This window comes from Columba livia, chromosome 3 (genome assembly GCF_036013475.1).
Source record: "Columba livia isolate bColLiv1 breed racing homer chromosome 3, bColLiv1.pat.W.v2, whole genome shotgun sequence".
NCBI lineage: Eukaryota > Metazoa > Chordata > Aves > Columbiformes > Columbidae > Columba > Columba livia.
Genome location: NC_088604.1, coordinates 110,615,195 through 110,634,551, shown reverse-complemented (window position 1 = coordinate 110,634,551; position 19,357 = coordinate 110,615,195). Strand labels below are relative to the sequence as shown.

Genomic DNA, 19,357 nt, shown 5'->3' with positions numbered 1-19,357 from the left:
CTACCAAGAAGCTTTAAGAAACAAAAATGTAAATAGAAAGGCATATGAAGATAAAATTTCACAATCAATCCAATGTATTACCTGATTCTATAGATTATTGGCCAACAACTGCAGTTTTAGCAGAGTAAGAAAATTTGTTTCTTTACCCCAAATGGGGCCAGATGTGGCAGAATCATGGCTTTCCTTAAACAGGAAATCTGCAGCCATCATGATTACTTAAAATTATAATTACAAACATGATCCAAGTATGAGATACAGTCTAAAGTTACCACAAGGCAAACAAACCAATTTAGACTGTCTTTTTTTAACCACAAAAAAAAAATTCTGATTTTTAAGCCATGGTTTGGAGAGAGCAGGACAGGGCTAATTCATGACTTTTGATTTCTCAATGGGCAGTACAGATCTAAAGAATGATTTATGAGACTGCGGCTGGACCACTAGATTTCTCTTTAAGTTGAGTGCAAATTTTTTTATTCATTATTTGATATTTGACATTTGTAATGAGTTGCTCATGTGTGACAACCTTGAAGCACTCCCCACATCCCAATTAAAACAGAACATGATATTATGCCTTAAGCATCTATTTTTTTATACTTTGGGTGGAAAAGATAGATGGCAGACACCTTGTCTTTTCTTTCCCAAGGTTTTGCAAAAGATTTTTAAGATAGAGGCAATTAACAGTGTTGATGTTAAGGCCTTGTGGCCTAATTGGGGTGATAGAGATGAACCACCTGGCAGACAACTAACTACCAGAAGAAACCACAAACCAACACCTACACCTGACAGGCAAAACAGCTCACTTCTGGTCAGTACTGTGAACTTTCCCCTAGTTTGAAGACCCCAGACCCATTTTCAGAAGATTCTTTCTAATTAGCATGAAGAGTGAACAGAGGGAGGAGACAAAGCACCCTCTTCTATCTCACATGCAAATGAACTGGGTTATAAAATGAACTCATGCATGACATGAGGTGGTTGTGTGTACCAAAATCTTCAATGTGTCCATTCCCCTCCAGAAGACGTCACGGGACTGATCAACCTGTGGAGCAGTGGTATCTTTCTCTCTTTCTCTGTCTGATCTCTTAGTTTTCCTTCTCTCTCTCTCTTTTGCTTCTTCTTGAACATATAAAGGTAATATCATTGTAAGTTCTGCTGCTAAAATCTTGTTAAGTTTTGTGCTATATTAATATACTTTTGCCAAGTCACTAATCGCTGTAATTTATATTCCACCAAGTGCTTTTAGTAAATTCATAACTGAATTTGACCTCTTGAGTGATTCACTTTGCATTACTGTGCAGAAATACCCAGAGTTATCTCACACCTGATCTCACCTGGTGAGACAGGGCGCATGTCACATTCAGAGTTAACTCATCCTTAATCCCACCTGGTGGGATGGGACGTTGTGTTTCAGAACATGCACTTTAAGAAGCCTTGCCATATTAAAAGCGAAAGCTGCTACTATATTAAAAACTCGGGGGACGCTCCAAAAAGCTTCCTGTAGTGGAGAACCACTTTATGCTAGATAATTATTCTTGCTAGCATAATTATGATTTCTTCGCAGCAGCAACTCTTCTTCAGTACAGACATCATAAAATGAAAAAAAATCTTGAAAGTTTGCTCACACATATCATTAAAATGACTTACCTTACATCAATGTAAGCTAGGTAGCTTAAGCATGTGGCTGAGCTGGACAATGCATGAATGCTCCTGTGAAGTGGAGTGTGGAAAGATGAAGTGTGTCATCCAAGAAAGTGTCTCAAGGACACCCTAAGGACATGCTTCATCAAGTGCAACTTCCTCGCTGAGTAACTGGAGCTTAGTAACGATGCTCCACAGACCTTGTTTGTATAAACAGAATTTCCTCAGGCAGGGAGAGCGTGCTAGCTGAAGGAGTAGTCATGGAGGAGCTTAAGTGGTAAATCATATTGCAATTGCATAAGAGAAAGCTGACTGAAGCTTGTACTACTGAGCCTGATTCCTCTGCCCCCACCACAATGTTCTCATCTTTGGCTGCCAGTGGCAGCACCAGCCATTTAATTGACACAGGTTTAGATTCTGTCAGTTAAGGCAAAGTAGAACAGGGATTTTTTTTTTTTCTTTTTCCTCTTTGTCAAACCAATTGAGGCAATACTTGGGAACTCACTTGCTTTGTTGCAGTCAAAATCCTTGTGCTAGTGCTCTGCTTGGGGAGTCTAAGAAGGTGGAAAAAGTTATGCTATAAGGAAATCACAAAGGATTTATGTCAAAGCTATTGCAGCTAACTATGTGAAATGGTACAAACCTTTTTATTTGGCTTTAGTCAGCAGAACATTCTTTGTAATGGGCAAAACCAAGCAGAGACAACATTATTAATGATAATAAAACTAAACCTCATCTACCACATACAGCACATGAGCATCGGTAAGCAGAACTGCTTTGAGCTTACAAAGTGTTTGTGCTGTCCAATGTACATTAAACCACTCTGGGAGCACAAGAAAAGATATCTATAAGATGCTGGTTCATGCTTGGGGTAGGGTGCATCATCTCCAGCCAGCATGAAGGTGAAGAAACCTCTGCACCAGTCTCACCCTGTTGACATTCTTGCTTACCTGTCAGCTCAAAATCCATCACCAATTTGCAAGTAAAATAGTCCAGTGATGCTGCTCCATCCTGGATGGGAAGAGGTGAAGGAGATCAAGATTAGAAATAAAATGCAATAGCATGTAGGAAAACACTTGGCTCTCAGGCTCTCTCTCACTTAGATAATGAGCATTATGCTCCAGTCAAGTTTTCACCATCCAAGAGCAAGGTGCAAACCACAGAACATCATCTAAATTTCAGTTTTAGAAATGCACATCTTTTCTGGTAGCTCTTCTTCATGGGTGCTTAACAAATGGTGATTCTGGGAAACAACCACACCTTCACAAATTGACCACTGCTCGTTTTTAGGAACTGTTGCCTAATATAAATCCAGAACTGCGGCCAATTCCTCCTTGAGGGGTGCAATGCTCAGAAAAAAAAAACCAACAAAAAAAACCAACAAAACAAAACTTCCAAAAGCTGTCTTTAAAATGGAGCCACTATTTTAAGAGAGAACAGTCCTGATGTCTGGATAACTATGCCCACTGATGGTAGTTCAGGTTGTAAGCAAGAGTCAGAACTGGCTAAGGGCGTGATGTGTGCCCACAGGACAGGAAAGCTATCTGCCTCCTCAGCTGGAGAAGCTGCCTGGGGATTATTTTGCATGAGCAGCCCTGAGAACATTATACTGACAGGCAGCCAGGGCATATTAACCTGGCAGGCCATGTTGGTCAGCCCCCCTTTCCCTTTGCACCCTAGGACACCCCAATCTCCTTCGTGATTCTGTGCCCACATTTCCTGAGCCAGGCAGGATGAGGAAGGTGTCTGGGTTTCTTTTAGAGCACTTTGCTATGCAGAGGGCATAGCCAATGTGCATGCAAATGCACTGCGGGTACACTGCAAAGCGGTCGATTTAATGGGACCAGGAATGAGTGTAGCAGCTGCAGACTTGACTTTAGGCATGGGCAAAGGTAGTTTTCTAGGACAGCAAGATGGCCATGGCTCAGGTCCCCCACACCAGAGCTCTGGAGAGATAAGCTGCCAACAGGGGGTGTGGAATGGCTGCTTTGAGACACAAACACAGCACCCCTGCATGGCATATCTATACGGTACTGAAGTTGTCCGCCTCTTCTAGAATTGCCAACAGATCGGCAACCTGCAAAGAAAAGGAAGAAATTTCAGAACTGCAATTATTTTATGCTGCAGCCCAGAAGACACAAAGCCAGCCCTGGATGGGGATGTGAAAGTGCCATTACAGTGTTTTGAAGAACAAATGGTGTCTAGTGTTTATGCAGAGAAAGGTGATTTGAACTAGATAGAGGAAGTATTGACTAGACAGATATATTGTACTGTCCATCCAAGAGAGAATGCTGATAAACAAACAAATGATACAGGTAAAAAGTAAACACCACGACCTCCCACCATCCAGTGGCCTCGTACCTGGGTAAGAGCTGTGACACCGGGACTTTTATCTCTGCTGTGGCTGCACTAGTGCAAACAAGTGTAGTGCCTCTGGCCTGCTGGTGTACCTCTGGTATACTTAGGTCTGAAAAATACCACAGGATGACCCATCAGGTTGCCTTTTTATCTTTTTAACAGAAGGAAAACACACATGCTGTAGATTACAAAGAAAAATAATTAAACATGCAAAGTCAAAAACATACATAATGGAAAATGCCAAGATGAAAGTTGCAAACACAGGCTGATTTTGTTTTCTCATCCGTAACCTGCTGTGATAAGGACTTCAATTTTACAGCCATTGATTCATTTGTTTATGGGGCCTCAGCCTCACTTGGTGCACTGGACAGGCTGTGCCCAGGTAGTAAGCAAGTGCACAGCCTTTACTTTCCTCCCACTCACACAGGGAGCCCAGGCTGTGCCCAGAACATGCTCCTCACCTCTTCCACTGCTAAAATAATTCCTTGTTTTCTTCTGAGTATTTTTCACTACTGTGGAGAAGAGTGTCACTGCCATGCAAGGTGAGCAGGTGCTCTAGTCTGCTGCAGAGGTAGAGGACTGATGATACGTAGACAGCTTTTGGCCAGATGTATTCTTAATAATTTTCAAGGGATCATTTGAAATACTTAAGGCCTGATTCCACAGATAATGCAATTTTATTTTGCATTCAGTTCTGAAAATTAATTCTGAGGTTGTCTGCTCAGGTGTAAGAAAATGAGGAAAAAACAGTGAGTTTTAAGTGACTTACTTAATATTACATCAGTCTGAAGAGAAACAAAGCAATGTCATTGCTTTTAAAGTCCATGAATGTGTGCGTGCGTGTGTGCATGCACTGACTCTGTATATACAGAAGAGCAGCCACAATAAACTCAAACACTTGAAAACTTTGTGTCAGGACATCCAAAAGAAAGCCTGATACGTGCAGCAAGACAAAACCTCCGAAGAGCTGTTGCCCTCCCCCACCCAGTCACAACTGCATCCTTGGTCAGAACAGCTGAGTTTTGGCTGAGCAAGAACTGTAGAATGAAACCTGCAGCACCAGAGCCTCCCTCACCACCAACCCCCATTTAGATGAGCCACCTTTCCTGGCAGGGCTCAGGATGTCATGCTCCTCCTATGCTGTCCTGCCAGCGTCCACCTGCAGCATGATGCCTCCTGTGCCATGCTGCGGCAGAGAGGTGCAGAGAGTGCAGAGCGCTCCAGTTACACCAGTCTAACCTGTGGTGAAATTACTTTTCCTTCAAAATGGGATTTTCTCAGTTTCAGTCCTTGACTGAAGCTCCTGCAGTTGCATGCCTGCAGCTGCAGCAGCTTGTGTCAGCAACAGGCACAACAGGCCAGAGGGGGAGAGCAGTGGTAACAGCCCTCACGTCGATGTGCTGAGAAATGCGCTGACATTTTCCCCACAAGCTGCACGATTCTCCTCAAGCTCCAGGAAGATCCCTGGCATTAGTTTCCATCAAATGTGCATGCAAAAACATGCAACACAGGTTTGAGACATAATGGCATCAGAGGACTGATTACTACAGGAGAACCTTTATGGAAGCAAAAAGTATAAATAGGAAAAAGAAAAAAAGACTAGGCAAGAGCCAGCTTAAGGCTATTAAACAGAAAGCTATAGAAACAGCTTCTGATTCAGAGGATGCTTAAACTGATGACAGCTGGAAACTAGAAAGTGTACCGGGGAACGCTCACTCTGTGCATGCCATGTTTTATGTGGTGCTATATGCACCCAGTGCTGGCAGCTCTCCCATATAGGATGCTTTGGTATCTCTGATCTGACCCATTTCTATGTTGACTCGACTGAAAGGGGTAGATCAGGTCTTAGTGTAATATCACCCCTAACACCCAGCACAGTAATGTGTGATGGCTAAGGGACGAACTAAAACCTTTACCCATTTGTATCCTAGCTGTTATTCGCATTCCTATGGTATCTAAATACACTGATCTTAGCACTGGAAGTGTAAAGTGGTAAGAAACACTCCTCGCTACAATGAGCTAATAGCTTAACGTAATATAAATTACAGTAAAGGATGTAAGAAACACAAGGCCGAAAAGGAAGCGGAGAGAAAATTGAACTGGTAACAACATGTTGTTGTTGTGCATAATGAGGTGGTTTACATTTCTGCCGGGTTTAGAAATTTTTCTTCATGTCATTGTTCTGCTCTTTATGTAATAATGTGGTTGTACTTTACTGCAGGGTAGTGAGTAAATACCACTAATTGCTTTTCTTATTGGAGAGTAGTGGACTGAAACCATGATTTGTGTTTATCAGCTCCAGGTAATAAAAAATGTATTAAAATAACTATTTCAGGCAGTATTAGCACCTTTCATCTCTCACTCTCTTTTATACAAAAGAAGCAGGTCTGACAAGCAATGTAACAGTGAAATCCTTCTCCTGAGTCAGATGTTCAGTTTCAAACTTACATAACTGGGATGTATTTCCATATTTCCTCACACCTTTCGTATGCACAAAACACAGACAGAAAGAATGACTGCTCCTAGGCTACTCACAGTAGCTTAGTGTGGAAGCCTCAATGTCGCAACATAAATGTGAAAAATATTTTAACATCTCCACTGTGGAATAATTAAATAATGCATTAAATTAGCAAAGCAGGGTCTGCTACCAAGTAAGTCCATATGCTGCACAGAAGTATGCCAAAACTTTTCTGTTTGTTGGAACACTCAGTAAATAAGAATTTGGTCAAAACAGTAAGTCATTTCCTCATTTTCAGAAAAGTAATTTTAAATACATGGGGGGAAAAAAATTTTAATTATTGCAGCAAATCTAATTATTGCAGCAGTTGAATGCCATTTTCTGACTGTAACTCTGGCATGTTTTGTGATTTCTCAGGCTGTTTTTTGTTTGTTTGGTTTTTTTTTGCAAAGGTATGGTGTAAATGTCTGCTAAAATGCCAGAGCTCTAACACATAAAACTAATTTAGCAGAAACTTAATGTAGCAAGTAAGCATTTATGTCCACAGCAGAAATATTGGTAGTGTATTTAGAAATAAGTGCAATGAAAAGAAAGTTTAATATTCATGGATGGCCTGTTCCTCATGGATTATTTGAGCCTACAACAGATATATGTACATCTTCAGCCCTGTGGACGGTATGATCTCAAAGCTGTGAGGGATTTTTGTTAAAAATGAAAAATAGGTGCAAGAAATACTGAAAGTAAAACATAACATAAGAACCTACGAGAAAACAAGAAGGTGAGAAACACGGCAAGCTAAGTTAATCAAATGTATGTATTTGTAGATGAGATGATTAGATAAGCTACCTGAGAGATGCAGATTCAAATAATGTCAGGCAGAACAGGAAACTGAATCTCCTCCCACTTCTTGAAGGATTGCCTTTACCACTGGGTTTCAGAGTAACTGAAAATGTTTAAACAGAAAACCATTTGCTTTCTTTTATAGCTTACAATTATTATTTCAGGTTGAACAAGATATTTTGTTTCATACAAGAGTGGGGCTTCTCCCCCCCCTCACCAAAACAACAAAAATTATGTTTATTTTGGCTTCTGACTTACTTCCCTTCTTATTTAGCTGCTCAACTGAAAAAGCAATTACTTGCACAATCCTGTATCCATCATCCATTGACCTACTTTCAGCAGGGTTCTATTACACATCCACCTGGGTTTGGCAGCCACAGCAGCAGAAACTAATTCAGCTAAGAAAGCCCTGTAAGCACTTATAAAATTTAAAGTCTTTTTTCTGTGCCTCCATCCATGAGGAAGCCTTCTGCTGGACAAACTGGCACAATACAGATTGGACAGGTAGTCTGCAAGATGGGTAGAAAACTGGCTAACAGGCTGCACTCAGAGGGTGGTGATCAATCAGGCTGGCAGCCTGTCACAAATGGGGTCCTCCAGGGACTGACACTGGGCCCCATGCTGTTCATCTTCACAAATGATCTGAATGATGTGATTGAAAGCCCCTTGATGAAGATTGCTGATGACACTAAACTGAGTGGTGAGGTGGAGACACGAGAAGGCAGAGCTGTCATATGGAGAGAGCTGGATGTGCTGGGAGAGCGGGCTAGGAAGAACAATATAAAGTTTCACAGAGACATGTCCTGCGTGTGGGATAACATAAACAAAGAGGGCAGTACAGGCTGGGACCTGTGTGGCTGGGGAGCAGCCTTGCTGGAAGGGGCCTGGGGGTCCTGGTGGACAAGATGCTGAACATGAAACAGCAGCATGGTGCTGCAGCAATGAAGGCAGATCAGCCCCTGGGCTGCATCTGCAGGGGCATTAATAGCAGGGATAGAGATCTGATCATCCCACTGTATTCAGCACTTGTCAGACCACACCTAGAGTACTGTGTCCAGTTATGGACCACACATTTCAAGAAAAACATGTTCAGACTGGAGAGGGTCCAAAGAAGGGCCATGAAGATTATCAAAGGGCAGGGCAACCTGCCCTGTGAAGGAAGACTGAAGGACGTAGGTTTTATCTCCCTGGAAGAGAGAAGATTCCTGGGGGCAATGAGCCTCATCACAGTATTCCAGTACTTAAAAAGTGGCTACAAACAATATGGAAGCTTCCTTTTCACAAGGAGCCCCATGGAGAAGACAAAGGGCAATATGACTTTTTTGTTTTTACAGTGAGAAAAACCCATCGGTGGAACCTGGGGATGTGGTAGAGGCTGGTTCACAAGAGGTCTTAAAGATGCAACTGGACTGGGTTCTAGATAATCTCATCTAGGCTCCCTTCCATGAAAAGCTGGACGAGATCATCTTTCAAGCTTCCTGACCACCAGGGTTGTTTAAGGATGCTATACAGACAGACATGGGCTCCCAAGAGCCACCTTCAGCAACACTTCACTGCAGAAGGAACCCTGAGGTGACCCACCTACTATTTGCAACGCCAGCAATTGCCATCGCAGTGCAGCCCTATGACACACATCTACACCGTTAGTGCCAGTCACAGCGCCCCGGGGCACACAGCCAGCCAGCCACCCAGGCAGCTCTCCGACCTCGCAGGGAGCACATCTGGTATGGTCCCGTTTCTCATCCGATGAACTCCAGACCCCAGGGCACCCCTGAACAGGGAGGAGATGCCGCGGCAGCGGTCTCAGGGCTCTGTGACCTTGGCAGCCCACGGCTGGGAGATGGGACACACCGGTCGAGCCGCCGGCCCGTCCACTCCTAGCCGGGCCCGCGGCGCCGAGGTCCGCGCCTCTCGCCCCCTTTCTCGGCCGGCAGCACTGGCAAGGAGACAAAGGCGGCGCGGGCTGCGCGTGGAGGCCGAGGCTGCCACGCCGGGGACGCTGGGCCAGGCGCCCACAGGCCCTCGGCGCGGCCTCCCTCAGGCGTGCGCCCCCGCCGGCCGCTGCGCCGGCCGCGTCGCGCACACCCCCGCCAGCTTCCCGTTCCCGAGTCCTCAGACATCAAAGACCCGGGAGGGGGAAGAGGGGAAGGGGGGCGGTACCGAGTCAGCCTCGCGGCGCGGTGAAGGGCACTCTCGCCGGCCAGTCGCCGCGCAGGCGGCGCCCGATGGGCATGCCTGCTGGCCTATCGCCTCGGCGTCTTCGCCCCCTCCCCGGCTCGGAGCCAGTTGTGCTGTCGGTGGGCGGTGGAGAGGCGTGACCCGCTCCCGGCGCAGGCAGGGGTGTGTGCGGGGGAACGGAGCGCAGAGCATCTTTCGTGTTCGCCGGCGCCGCCAGGCTCCATCCCCGCACCCGCTCGCCTCCCCCAGCCGGTAGCCGGGCCGTTCTTTCCCTTCTCTCTCGCGGCTATGTCGTCGCCGTCGTCTGGAGAGCGGTACGAAGAGGAAGAGGAGGAGGAGGACGGCGCTTACGAGAGCCAGGCCAAGCGGCTGAAGCCCAGCGCCGCTGCCGAGGAAGGCGAGATCGAGTACAGCGGCGCGGAGGAGAGCGAGAGCCGACGGGACCATCCACCCCCGCCGCGTGGAGGGGCCTTCTCGGGCGGGGTGAGGGACGCGGCGGCCGCCGGGGTGGGGGCGCCTCCCGTCAGGATGTTGGCGAGGGGCAGGGGGCCTGCGAGTCGCTCGCCCCGCCCCCTCCCGCGGGGCTAGATCGGGACCCTCCCCCTCCTGTCTTTACCCGGCGCGGGGGGCGGGAGCCCTGGCCCCGCGGCCTTCCCGATGCTGGAGCCCGCTGACCCTCTCCCCCGAGCATAGAGCGGCTTCCGGTGGGGGGTGCGATCTCCTTCAGCCCCCGGGGTCAGGAGAGGCGGGGAGGGAGCCAGGCCGGGTCCTGTCCTTTCCCTGCTCCCCGCCGCGGGCTGCGCGGCTGGTTGTTTCTCAGCGTGGTCGCCCGGGGAAAGGGGCTGAGTTTGCAGCTGATTTGGATTTTGCAGTTCCGAGGTTGTCTCTGCTCCGTGGGCAGCTTGTTGCCTTTTGAGATGTTGCCATTGCAAGTTTTGTGCTTGCCCTGTTGCTGAGTGTAGCTATAGAAACGTAGAGCGGGGGAAGAAAGCAAGACAGAGGGTTTCTTTCATCTCCTGTTCTGCCTTTGTGTCTGGCAGTGTAGGGTGATAAGGCTGATCATAAATGATTACTTCCTTTTTAAATTCACTTGTATTTCTGCTTTCTCCCTCACAAACAATGCGTGCTCGTTCACTAAATGTTTTAGTGCTTACCTTTTATTCGTCATTAATTTGTATCTAAGTATCAGGATAGTGCTTGACCCATACATTTGGGTCAACAATCCTTCGGTGTCTGTTGTTTGATTTCTTAGCCAACTAATTGTTCAGCTGATTGTAACCATTTTTCTTCTTGATGGCTCTATTTTTTACTTGAAAAAGCAAGATTAAGAAAACATTGATTTAATAGCAGACTTTGAAATTTAGAATACCTCTGTTTCATGATTTGTTAAAATGAACTTGCTTAGCACTGGGATAAGTTAATGAGAGAGCATTTGCTGTTACAATCTCTCCACCAGTTAAAACTCTTGATGAAGAGGATACCTGCTAAATTAGTACAAGCGTCCCCTGATAAACTGCAACAAAGATAGATCTCGGGAGAGAACTATTTTAATTCTATGGTTTCTCATGACAGAGTATCATCTCTGTCACAGTCAAGGCTTAGCAATATGCTTTGTCTTAAAGGCCAATTCTGAATGAAATCTGTATGCTTGTTTAAGTTATCTTGAAATTTTCTCATGTAGGAGAGCTGGACATCATGCAGTCTTTCAAGTAGCAACAGAAAACTGCTCTTGTCTTTCCTCCTTTCTGCAGTATTTTATGAAATCAGCTAGATCTTTTTTCTTTTTTTCTTCATTCTGGGTTCTGGCTCTGACAATCTTCATGTTGACCTCAGTATCTCAGTTTATCACAGTTAATGTGCAGGACACACTGCTCTGCCCCTTTAGGTAAGGAGAATGTGAAGTATATCTGTAACTTTATATTTTGGATTTCAAGAATGGCATGTGCTGAGTCTCCTGAGCCAAGAAACAAACAAATGTGTAGCAAGTCAAAAACATGGGGAATATCTAGCCAGCTTGTGTCCAGTTCAGTGTGCCTCAAGGAGCTGCATGGTCACTGACTCTGATGATTTATTGGCAAAGCTGTAGTCACAGGTCTGCTATTGGAGAGGCAGAAGTTGTCTTGATAATAGAGATCAAACTAGTTTCTTAAGAATAAGTCGTAACACCAAGTGGACATGTGAAAAAGGAACGACTGAGTGCTTTTGTTAGTAATTTTATGTGGGGCTTTTAATAGCAAAATGCCATCATCTATTCATTAGACTTAGGTAATATGATTTTTTTTTTCTCTAATAGATTAAAAAACTGTGCAGGAAAGTTATTTATTCTGTGGATGTATCTTAGAACATTTCCCTGAAGAGAAACAAGTCAACTTATGAAAGTTGTATGTGGCGTAGGGCAATGACGTATAAGAAGAAAGTGGGCTAAGAGGAGGGAAGAAGTTTAAGTGTCCTGGGTTGCTTAGAAAAGAACAGGAAAAAAATAAGTGAGGATGAAGTAGGAGGAATTATGGGGAATTAGAAAGAGAAATGGGAAAATGAACGACTAGGGTAAAAAGAGTGGTAGGAGTCTGGTAGCCTCACTGTTGTGTTGTTGTGTTGGTTTTTTTGGTTTTTTTTTTTTTTTTTTTGGTTTTTTTTTTTTGGTTTTTTTTTTTTTTGTTGTTGTTGTTTGTTTTTTGTTTTTTCTTAACATGCATTCTAGAATATCTGTAAACCGTGCACTCCTATGGATTATATAGTCTCTTTGTGTAAAAGCTCTTTTGTGGTAGGACCTTGCAAGTGTGTTGGTGGGGTCTCTCTGCTGGGCTATATTTGTTGTGGTGGCATTTTTCCCATTTCTCTGGAATTGTTTCATTTCATGCCTCTAAGTGTGGTGTTTGGTGTATTTTTTTTTAATTATTTTTTTGGTTTTTGTTTGTTTGTGTTCTGTTTTGTTTTTTTCCAAATGAGTGCCTAGGAGTCTGTATATGAGATCCAAATGGAGAAACCCAAAATTTATTTTGCTCTCTTTTCTGCTGTTTCCCACTCATGGGGACACTCCTCATAGCCCAGAGGTGAACCATCTTCCTCATGGCTCATCTCAAGGCTGAGGAGCATGGAGAGCCAGGAACAGACCAGAATGTTGACCAAGGAAGAAGATGGAAGTTGTCTTGCAGAAGTTCAGGTGGGGAGTATGATTTAGAAGCAAGACTTTTACAGAAGCTGTGTTGAGTGGTAGTGAAGCCTTGGCAAAGAAATCAGATTTGTGGTGTAGGAGAGAGTCAGGACAGTGGGAGAATGTGGGTTAAGAGCTGTGTTTAAGCATGTTTAGAGGGCCTTTTCAGCTGCATCCCCTCTCCATCCTTTAAATTTCAGTTTCATTAATTAATGTTGTATTTATACAACCTGTCTTTTCTGTAGCATCCACCTGCCTCACTGTCTCTGCCATACATATTCTTAAACATTTCTATGAAGTAAGGAAGATCGATTATCCCCGTTCTTACAGTTAGGGAAGTGAGATGTGGTATCTAAATACACAAACATAACTACACGCTGCCGCAAGGTAAGATAGGGATGTGAATTTGCAGCTTCTCAGCTACTCTGCTGTAACTTCCTATGTGCAGTGTTCTTGCTTTGTGGTAAATGGAAATCAGCTCACTGCGCAACGCAGTTGCTTCATGTCTTTACAGACAGTTGCAGTTACAGTAGTGAGATGGCACTGAGTTCAGATCTTCGCCTATTTTGCATTGACTTGTTCATATATCCATTTCTTTAATGAAGTGCACCCTAGAAACGGGTTATGGTGTCAGTGTAAATAAATCATCCTCCCTTCTTTACTCTCCCTCAGAAAAAGTAACTGTTACCTTCAGGCTAGTTCTTCTAGAATCTCAGATTGAATCTCCTGATAATGCTGTGTGTTGTGTGGGGTTTTGTTTTGGCATGTTGTTTTTTTGCTTGTTTATTTTTTTAAAGGATATTCAGATTGTGCTAAGCTGAGAGGAAAATAGAATAGACTAGTTCAGTTGCAGTGATCATCTAGGCCAACTGCCTGACAGCTTCATGGCAGATTCAGAATTAGCAGAAGGGGCCAGAGTGAAGGTATTCTGTTCTGTAGCAGTTGTATTAACTGAAAAGACACAGTGGTAGGCAGTGCTAGGAAGAGGTATGTTTGAAAAGAGAAACAATAGCCCAAATTCTGCATCCAAACCAAAACTAACTTGCCACGTAGCTTTCTAGAATATGGGGTGTGATTAACCTTAGCCCTCTTCTCCTGCCTAGCCCTCTCTAGCTCGCCAACCAGTAACAAAAAAACCCCAAGATATAGAAAACTAGCGTATTCTCATACTGCTGTGTAACATAAACTTTGTCTTGTTTGCATGGTTCTGAGACACTGTCATACTTCACTGTGTACTGGAAGTAACTGTTGTCACTGCAAAGCGCATTGCAAGTGGCATGGGGAGGTGTCTCCTGTACCTCTGTGGGGAAGAGACAGGACTGCTCAAGTCAGGCAGGTATGATCAGCAAGGGTGATGTATGTCAGAGCAAACAGCTTTAGGTTAATGCCATCATCCTGTAGTGCAACTAACAGTTGAAGAATGTGCAGGAAATGCGATATATCTGTTTATGAAAGACTTTCCTTATCAGACCATCCCCATTGGGCAGAGCTGAGATAATTGGGGAATGTGTTGTGTACCTCCACTTTGCCTTTATAATGTGGTAATTTTAGCTACCCTTGACAATCATGCAGGGCAGTTGCATGCAGATCAGTCCATTGTTAGGCATTAATGAAGTTTTGGGCACTTACATACCTAATAAGCAACCTTTTGGGGCTTCCTCCCCACGCCAGTTCTGTTGTATTTACGAAAGCAATTTCAGAGCATTTAAGAGGGATGTGACGAGAGGAAAATTTGAGAGTGAATAAGATAATCCTGATGGTGAGAAATAAGTGTATTTAGGTACCTAGTGGAGAGAATATGAAGGAAGAGTGCCATCCTTTTGCATAAGAAGCACAATGGAGGAAGTAAGCAGAGAAATGGCAAAGGAGCATATGGTCCAAAAAAGGCAGTGCAAACTAATAGAACCAAGAACTGGAAGGTGTCTGGAGAAGGATAAAGGACACATTTATATGCAAATGGTGACAAATTCTCCAATCTGGAATTGGTGAGCAAGAGAGACATCATCCTGAAGCCCATGATGACTTTTTTTCCTTTTCAGAATGGCAAATTGTAATTTATTAGCAAGAAATCAGTGATATATTTAAAGTGTTGTGTAGGACTATGTAGGTCACCAAAGAATGGAAGTTAAAACGCTATAGCAGTTCTTTGAAGCTGCTTCTGTTGCTGTCTTATGTATATGAAGTATCTTGTTTGTGTTTCATCTGCTTGGTTATGTCAGCACTTCCCTTCGTGCTTCAGCTCTCTACAGAAGCTTGTTCTCAGTGTTAAATGTTTTTATGTTCCTAGCTTCTTTCTTGAGGGAGATCTTTCTGTCCTTGTTACTGGTCTTGAGCACTTAGAAAGGAAGTCCGTTTCCATTATCTATTTAATAATTGCATTTTCTGTCCAGCTAATGATTCTTCAAGAAATTGTTATTGAGCTTTCAAAAACTCTTCATATATAGTCATATATACTAATGGGTACAGCAGTAATGTCAGTTAGTCTGTTCTGGCTTTGGAGGAGTGCAAATGTTGTGTTGGAGTCTTGCATGTGGTTTTTGTGCCATAGTGGGAGTTGGAGTTACTGAAAGACTCCTTCATAAGCAGATAAATACTGGTGGTGGTTAATCTGTATGTGAGTGGATGCTTTGATGTAACCTTTGTCTGTGTGTAGTTTTCAAGATACAGTGGCCATGAGATCTTGGTCAAAACTCTATATTTTTTGTCTCTGGGAAGAATTTATGGCATCAGTGCAGTGGTTTGTATAAGTTCTGATGTTAGCTGTGAAGGTGCTTAACACTTACAGACACATTTGATTTTTCATGTGGTCTTGTGGTTTTATTGCCTTTAGAGGAAATCAAGGCTTCATACTGCCGCTTGGTAGCTGCAAAACTTGTTTGATGATAATATTTAAGACTGCCCTTCGTGAAGACTTTTTTTGCACTCAAACATATGCCTGTGGCTGTCATGGGGGAATGATTTTAGGGTTCTGCTTGCTGCAGAACAATGTTTAGATTTCTTAAAGAGAAGCGTGACTTAAAAGAGTTCGGTGGCAGGTTCATCGTGTTATTTACTGCATGGGGGAAATATGCCAAGCCAAATGCTGCTTACCTTCTCTCCAGATGCCTGTACCCGTTCACAAAGCAAACTTTCAGGTGTCTTCCCTCCCTGATAACCGTTCGCTCCAGGGGGCTGTGTCTTGGAGCTCCAGAGACAAACTTTCACGTGAGGCTGGTACCCGTCTTGGTACAAACTGTCAGGATTCCTCTTTCCCTGATAACCATTCGCTCTGGAGTCTGTATTTTAGAACTCCAGCAGCAAACTTTCAGGTGAGGCCTTATGACCATATGCAGAGCAGACTTTCAGGAGACAAGAGTCTCAAAAAAATAAAAAATGTAATGGAGTAGAATAGCAGAAGGGGTGGCTCAAGCTGGGTACCTGTGCAGAGGTCCACCCGAGCATAGAAAACTACAAACTTTTTTGCATCTTTACAGATCATTCACATCAAGATCCAGTCCAATAGCAAAATTTTTACACCAGGTCCTTTGCTCCCCATTGGACCCTTTTTCCCTGACTCCACATGAGTCTTTGTTTTGTTCAGTTGTAGATATTGGCTTTGGTCCATATCCTTGAAGATGCCGTTTTTTCTGGATAAATCCTTTCTTCTCAGCAAAGTGCAAAATAGACCTCACTTCGCAGATGTCTGTGATGTCGCTGTGTTAGCCTTGGATTGTTGTTTTCCCAGTCAGTTCCATTTTTCCCAGCAAAATGCAAGCTAGACTTTATCTTGCAGGCATTTAGTGTAGTCTGCAGTTGCTTTTGGCAAATATGAGCTTAAAATTTTAGCAAATCTAGTCTACTAAGTAACATGAATCAAATAGTATATTAAAAATCATGCAACCTTATATCTCTAAATAATCCATTACATTTGGTGTGCATCTACCTAAGCTAAATGACTAATATTGAACTTGAATTTGACTTGTCCACTGACCTGTGAGTAGTAAAACCATTGCCATACAGCTCACTTATTTAGGGAGAGCTCAAAAGTGGGCTCATCCAGGCTGTCATATTTATAGAATGAAGTGGTTGACACATAGTCAAATTGCATACGGTAGGAAAAGTATGCATGGGACTTCCTGCACCCACAAGTCACCGGCGTTCAGTGTGCCGTTCTGCTTCCCTGTGGGTCTCCTGGAAGGAGTTCTTGGCCTGGCTGTGGCTCAGGCACTTCCCTCCTCTGGAGCCTGGACCAAACTGCTGCTGGTTTGGCTGGGGGGAGTCGAGTGCACCCGCCACAGTGGCACGTGTTGATGTCTTCACTAATATGCTCTATAATGTTAGTTTGTGGCTTCCTGACTCAGGACTGGCTTACTCTCGGTTCTTGTGCTGCTCTTTATTGTTGCTGGTTTGAAACTATATTGAGTAAAGCAGAGGCCGTCTGCTTAATGGTTTTATCTGTATAAATTAGTTTCTGAAATGCTGTGTAGGTAAGTCCTTAATTTCATGGCAAGTGACTGAGATCTCACTCTTCGGGGGTTGTTTGTTTTGGGTTGATGTTGTGTGTTTTTTTGTTTGTTTGTTTATTTTTGGTGGTTGTTGTTTTTAATTCCATGCTGCTTAAGCTTCTGTGCAAGTTACTACAATAACAGAGGTATTATAACTTTTGGTTCTTATTGAACCTCCTACTGTACAACACCCTACTAAAGGATGCTTTCTCTGTGGTGTTATGGGAGAAGGAAATTTGGCTTAGAAAGCCAAGTGTTCCTTTAACTACAGAACAGAGCAAAATTTGTATTTGCTGATGGATCCAAGAATAATTACAGCTGCAGAAGTGCTGATACCTGTATATGTTCATGTAAGTTGGGTGTAATGGATTTGAAGATGCAAGTATAGAAGTCTTAATTTTTGAGAGACAAAGATTTAGATCTTCAGTAGACAAGCTTAAATGGATGGCTAATAAATAAAAAGGAATATGCTTGACAAAGAAACATCAACTGAAACTATAATAGAAGACTGAACTGGGAACGGAAAAATACTGTTCTGTTATGATCCACTCTCTGAAAAGCTTGACTTGCTAATTAAGTAAGGTAGCTCTTTGTAGTGAATATTTGCTTCAGTGAGAAAATCGTTGCTTATATTTGCCATCTGATGAGACAGAAATATTTTTAGGTGGGATTTCTTAAATGCATTAAAGAAGAGAAAATGCATACCCGTCGCATTAACTCGGATTTTAATATAGTAACATGTGTGCAGCGAAGTGAATAATTGATTTAATAACTTCTGATTGTTTTGCAGACTGTAAAAAAAGTTGCATGCTATCTTAACACCTTTAGACTTTGCAGGGAAAAAAGCTAATTATTTTCAGTTTCCTTAGGTGCTTCTTTCAGCTTTGAAACGTATGTATGCAGGTAAAGAAAATGAAAACCTCTGTGTAGTTCTGTTCCTTCTGCTATTGCCTAAGTATTTGCAGTTCAACGTATTAATCTTTTATGACTACTTTGATCACTGCTACTGCTGTACATCTTATCTGATTAATTCATGATATATGTTATCGTATGCAAATATCACTAGTGATGTTTTCTCACAATTCTCGCAGCTCTTATTCAAATAAGTGTGTTCCCACTTACAATACTTTCATACTGCAAATGGATAAAACATAAGCTAGGCTTAAAAAAATTACACAGCAGAGTGTTCTGATGTCTGATGGTATCTGGAGTGCTGGCCTTTGGTTCAAACAGAATGGTCAAATCCTCAGTTTAAAGAAAAATATACGTAATTGTTTTGGGAGAGCTTTGTATAGAACACAGGAATTAAATGTGCAAGGCTCACTTAATAGTTATCTGGAATGTGCTTTTACTTGAATCTATAGTTAAACAGGGAAGAGCGGAATGTTCGTAGCAGTAGTAGCAATCATTGTGGTTATTTGATTACTGGAGCTGAATACTCTTTTGTGCTGCAGATGAGAACCTCTCTCTGGTTCCGGAACACGCTATACTGCTTTTTACAAAAAAGTGAAAAATCAACAAGACCTGATCTTTTAGATCAAACACATTGATGTAGTTGCTAAATTTGAATACATCGACTTTACACTGCAGTTATATGTATGAAATTTGAGTGCTGGTAATGACGGTATATTTTAGTATGTCCTTTGTTATCTCTATGCTTTCTTTGGTTATTTCTCATTATTGGTTTATTATATTATTTATTTATTTATTTATTTTATTTAACCTCCATGTTTTGGAATATATAATGTAAATTTCAGCCCTACTTTAGACTTTGCATGGAAAGATGAGCTGATTCCAGCTCAGATTCTTCAGTAACACAGAACTGAGACTGTCTGAAGTCTCAATACCTCTGAAAAATGCTCATGGTGGGAATTGTGCATGTTAATGTATGACAGCTGAATCTGTTGATGGTAGTCAGCGTTGGGTGAGAAGAGAAAGCGTACCCATATGCACAGAAATTGTGAGTTTTTAAAAATCTCTATGAAGAGTGTTCAGAATTAGAAGGGAGGTCGGGTTTATTTCGTATATGGTACAGAGCTGGCATTTTCTTGCATTGTGGGGCACAGCTCTGCATGTGTTAGGAAAAGAATACTGATGGCCTGTGTTTGTTCCTGCCTCTTTATCCCCCCAGCCTGTCTCAAACCAATATTGGCATAAGCAAACAAGGAAAGTGTCAGAAATATTTTAGCTGTTGTGCGTGTCCAGGGTTTTTTTTATGCTTTTAATGAATAGAGTGGAAGACCTCTTGCA

At 43.0% G+C, this 19,357-nt stretch overlaps 1 protein-coding gene and 1 long non-coding RNA gene across 3 annotated transcripts in view; one reads left to right on the top strand and one right to left on the bottom strand.

The window, feature by feature from the left end:
• Window positions 1-454: 454 nt before the first annotated feature.
• On the bottom strand, window positions 455-9,404 carry LOC110363468 (uncharacterized). Its single transcript, XR_010471737.1, has 3 exons — window positions 7,298-9,404; window positions 3,997-4,102; window positions 455-3,712 (listed from the first exon to the last, which is right to left on the bottom strand). It is a non-coding gene; the product is annotated as an uncharacterized LOC110363468 (long non-coding RNA).
• Window positions 9,405-9,578: 174 nt separating this feature from the next.
• HNRNPLL (heterogeneous nuclear ribonucleoprotein L like) overlaps window positions 9,579-19,357 on the top strand; it is a 28,974-nt gene continuing 19,195 nt past the window's right edge. For both annotated transcript variants that reach the window (XR_010471716.1, XM_065059074.1), the window contains exon 1: window positions 9,579-9,952. Coding sequence is in view for 1 of the 2 variants with exons in the window: in XM_065059074.1 (XP_064915146.1) it covers window positions 9,758-9,952 (195 nt within the window). In the remaining variant the exon portion in view is untranslated. The remainder of the gene's footprint in view (window positions 9,953-19,357) is intronic.